Source organism: Nicotiana attenuata, unplaced genomic scaffold (genome assembly GCF_001879085.1).
Source record: "Nicotiana attenuata strain UT unplaced genomic scaffold, NIATTr2, whole genome shotgun sequence".
Taxonomy (NCBI): domain Eukaryota; kingdom Viridiplantae; phylum Streptophyta; class Magnoliopsida; order Solanales; family Solanaceae; genus Nicotiana; species Nicotiana attenuata.
In genome coordinates this window covers 648,978-653,026 of record NW_017670328.1, presented here as the reverse complement: position 1 = coordinate 653,026, position 4,049 = coordinate 648,978, and the positions used below count along the sequence as shown (strand labels likewise).

At 36.5% G+C, this 4,049-nt stretch overlaps 1 protein-coding gene across 1 annotated transcript; it reads left to right on the top strand.

Moving 5' to 3' along the window:
- The first annotated feature begins 231 nt into the window (after positions 1–231).
- On the top strand, positions 232–3,557 carry LOC109237933 (GDSL esterase/lipase At1g71691-like). Its single transcript, XM_019404330.1, has 5 exons — positions 232–564; positions 1,633–1,766; positions 1,927–2,166; positions 2,697–2,946; positions 3,316–3,557. The coding sequence occupies exons 1-5, from the start codon at positions 273–275 to the stop codon at positions 3,534–3,536; spliced, it is 1,137 nt and encodes a 378-aa protein (XP_019259875.1). The 5' UTR covers positions 232–272; the 3' UTR covers positions 3,537–3,557.
- Positions 3,558–4,049: the final 492 nt, after the last annotated feature.

The window sequence follows — 4,049 nt, the reverse complement described above, 5'->3', positions numbered from 1 at the left end:
TTCGCCCAAAAAGGATGGGAATGATCAGAAGACTAATATATTTATGGCAAAAACGCGGTCTATATGTGTTTGAATCTCAAAATTTCCAAAAAGAATTCCAGTATATTTACTCATTTACTGCAAAAAACAGCTTACAGGTGAAAGCATTCACTCCTCTCCAACCACCGCTATTCTTCCCTCTATTAAACCCTCACATTCCCTTCATTTCTCATCATAAACTTGTCAAGAAAAGGGGGGAAAAAAAAGAATATAACACACCTAGTTTAAGAAAAATGGGTAATAATGAGTTTATAAGGATATTTTCTTGTACATTATTTGTGGTGTTATTGTTGGTGAATAGTGCAATATGTCAAGAAGTGGATGATGCATTGGCACCAGAAGCTGGTGGAAGAGGAAGGGCACTGGTTCCAGCCATGTTTATATTTGGAGATTCTTTGATAGACAATGGCAATAATAACAACTTGCCCTCTTTTGCAAAGGCCAACTATTTCCCTTATGGGATTGATTTTGATGGTGGCCCTACTGGTCGTTTCTCCAATGGTTACACTATGGTTGATGAAATTGGTAATTAAATTTAACACACATGTTTTTTGTTACATTTAGGCTGTCTACATAGTGTATGAGAGCCTTGGCGTAACTGGTAAAGTTGTTGCCATGTGACCAGGAGGTCACGGGTTCAAGCCGTTAAAACATTCTCTTGCAGAAATGCGGGGTAAAGTTGCGTACAATAGACCTTTGTGGTCCGGCTCTTCCACTGACCCTCGCGTAGCGGGAGCTCTTCCCCTTTTAAGTTGTCGACATAATATCGGGGTGCGGCCCTTCCCCAGACCCTGCATGAACAGGGGGCTGCCCTTATTGCATGGAGTTTAATTTCATTTCTGCATACCTTCTTGATTCTTGTTTACGTATGTTAATTTTCCTACTCTTGCTGTAGGGAATTTTCACTATTTATATATAGAGATGCTATTTTGCATGAGATGAAAATTATGCAGTGTGTTTAGGCTTGATCTCTAGCTAGTTATTCATTAAGGTAGTAAGTTTAGATCCACATGTTAAAAGCTAAATATTAGAAGGGTTTATTCAGCCAATTCAAATGATGTTTACTCGTAACAACAGGTTATATATTACTTAACTTGTTATTTTTCATTATATTTTCAATATAGAAGTGGATTCATTATCTAAAATAAAACAAGGGACATTGATGAATATTAGAAAACTTTTATAATCAAAGGTGGATCTAGGATTTTAATGCGATGTGGGCATTACTATTCTTTTTAGCAGTGCCCGCCTAAAGGTTTATAGTGTTCAGGGTGTCAAGTTATCTATCATAATCATAATTTTCAAGGTATAGATACATACATATACAAGATGTTTACGGAAGCTTACGGGTCCAATGACCCCTCATATATCATTACAAGTAGGTTCGCCTCTGATTCTAATAGAAAGAATCTTTCCATATAATACCCTTTTAACCTATATATATAGCCAAACAGAAGTTATAAGAATGGCTTGATAGATATACTGTACTCAATACAGCCTGAAGAGAATATATTTAGGTAATATAATAATAATTGAGCAAGAAAACAAATCAGAAAATTAATACTGATACTTAATTGGCATGTACATGCACAGCTGAACTGCTAGGACTACCACTCATTCCAGCATACACAGAAGCTTCAGCAGATACTTCAGGAGACAAAACGCGCTATGGAGTGAACTATGCTTCTGCTGCTGCTGGGATTCTTGATATTACTGGCAGAAACTTTGTAAGTTCTTAATTATTGCATTTCCTAATTAATATATTACTCATATTTATTTCGATACGATGACAATGTTGCAGTTGTTATTGATCAAGAAGGAAATCCAACAAGGAACTTAAATTAATAATTATTTGAGTTTTTGTTAATTTTGGATATTATATTCCAGGTTGGGAGAATTCCATTCAATCAGCAAATCAAGAACTTTGAAAACACACTTGATCAAATTACAGATAATCTTGGAGCACCAGATGTAGCACAAGCATTAGCCAAATGCATGTTCTTTGTTGGAATGGGAAGCAATGACTACCTCAACAATTATCTAATGCCTAATTATGACACTAAGAATCGTTATAATCCTCAGCAATATGCCAATCTCTTGGTTCAACAGTATAGCCAACAACTTACTGTAAGATATATATTTCTTCCTTTCTTTATTTTTTATCCTTTAAGGGGAGCTTTGGAGACAACAGTAAAGTTGTTTCCATGTTACCTATATAGGTCACGGGTACGAGCCATAGAAGCAGCCATTAGTACTTGTATTAGAGTAGGTTGTCTATATCACAGTACCCCTTTGAAAATTGGTCAGTACTATGCGTGAATGCAGGGTGCTTCGTGCACCAGACTGCCTGTCCTTTTTTTTAAAATTCTTTTTGTCTTCATGAATACCTCGGTGCAACGATAATATTGTCTTCATGTGACCAATAGGTCATGACTTCGAGCAACAAAAGCAGCCACTTATGTTTGCATTAGGGTAGACTGTCTACATCACACCCCTTGGGGTAATGACCCTTCCCCAAACCCTATGTGAATACGGGATGCTTTGTGCATCAGGCTGCCCTGCCTTTTTTTAATGCTTTTTTTCTTCATGAATACCTTCTTTTACTATCTAATTAATGTTATTATATTATTATTTTATTTTTATTTTTGAAATTGCAGAGATTGTATAATCTTGGAGCAAGAAAATTTGTGATTGGTGGAGTAGGACTAATGGGTTGCATTCCAAGTATTCTTGCACAGGGTAATGGTAATGTGTGCTCAGAGGAAGTGAATCAGCTTATTTTGCCATTCAGTAACAATGTTAAGTCAATGCTTAGCAACTTAAATACCAATCTTCCTGGTTCAAAATTCATCTACATTGACATTAAGAACATGTTCCAAGATCTCCTTACCAATTACAGACGATATGGTAAGTAAATATTTACAACTTTCTTATCATACTGAACTCATGAAAACCCCTTTGGATAGTTCGTTTCAGTTATTGTATTTCTCTGTAGTTACTATTTGGCACTACTTATTCTTTTCTCTCCTTTTCTTTCTTTTTTTTCTTCTTCTTCCTCTTCTTCTTACCTTTTCTGAACTGAGCGTCTATTGAAAACAGCATCTCTATCTTCACTCGGTAGGGTAAAGGTCAGCATATACACTAGCCTTCCCAGACCCCATATGTGGAAATATAAAGGGTCTATTGTTATTGTTGTTATTGTTGTTGAGAATCCCTTTTGGAGTAACATGAATATTTAAAATTCATTTAGCCGACCCAACTTGCTTGTAATTGCAGGATTTAGCGTGATAAACCGAGGGTGCTGTGGAATAGGGAGAAACAGAGGGCAAATAACATGTTTACCATTGCAAACACCATGTCCAAACAGGGATCAATATATATTTTGGGATGCATTTCACCCAACTGAAGCAGTGAATATCTTATTTGGAAGGAGAGCTTTTAGTGGTGGTCCTGATGTTGTTTATCCTATCAACATTCAGCAGCTTGCTGCTCTTTAATTTAAGCTTAATTTCCATATATTTTGTCTATGTGTGTGTGTATTTTGCTATATTTAGTTGAGAAAATATCTGACTGTGAGAAGAACTGGAAATTGCAGCAAAACCTAAGGCAGTTGCTTTTGTACTAAACTATTAGTGGGATGTGTTAGAATCTGACAATCCTTTTTGTCTCTACACATTAAAATGCTCCTTGTTTATTGCCTATTACCAACAACCCCCCCCCCCCAAACACGCACAGGGCGGAGCCAGCATGTTATCTACGGGTTCGGCGGAATCCACTAGATTTGGTTCAAACCATGTGTTTGGCTTACAAAATTCATTGCATATGTACAAATTATTAATTTACAACCCAATAACTCAAAAGGATTAGAATCTCGAACCCATAAGCTTCAAATCCTCGCTCCGCCTCTGAACACACACAACCACACCCCACCAGTTCCCACTGCTCAGCTGAAGAAAATTAAAAATAACTCTACTATCTTAGAATATCCCAAAAAGAAAAAGTAAAAATAA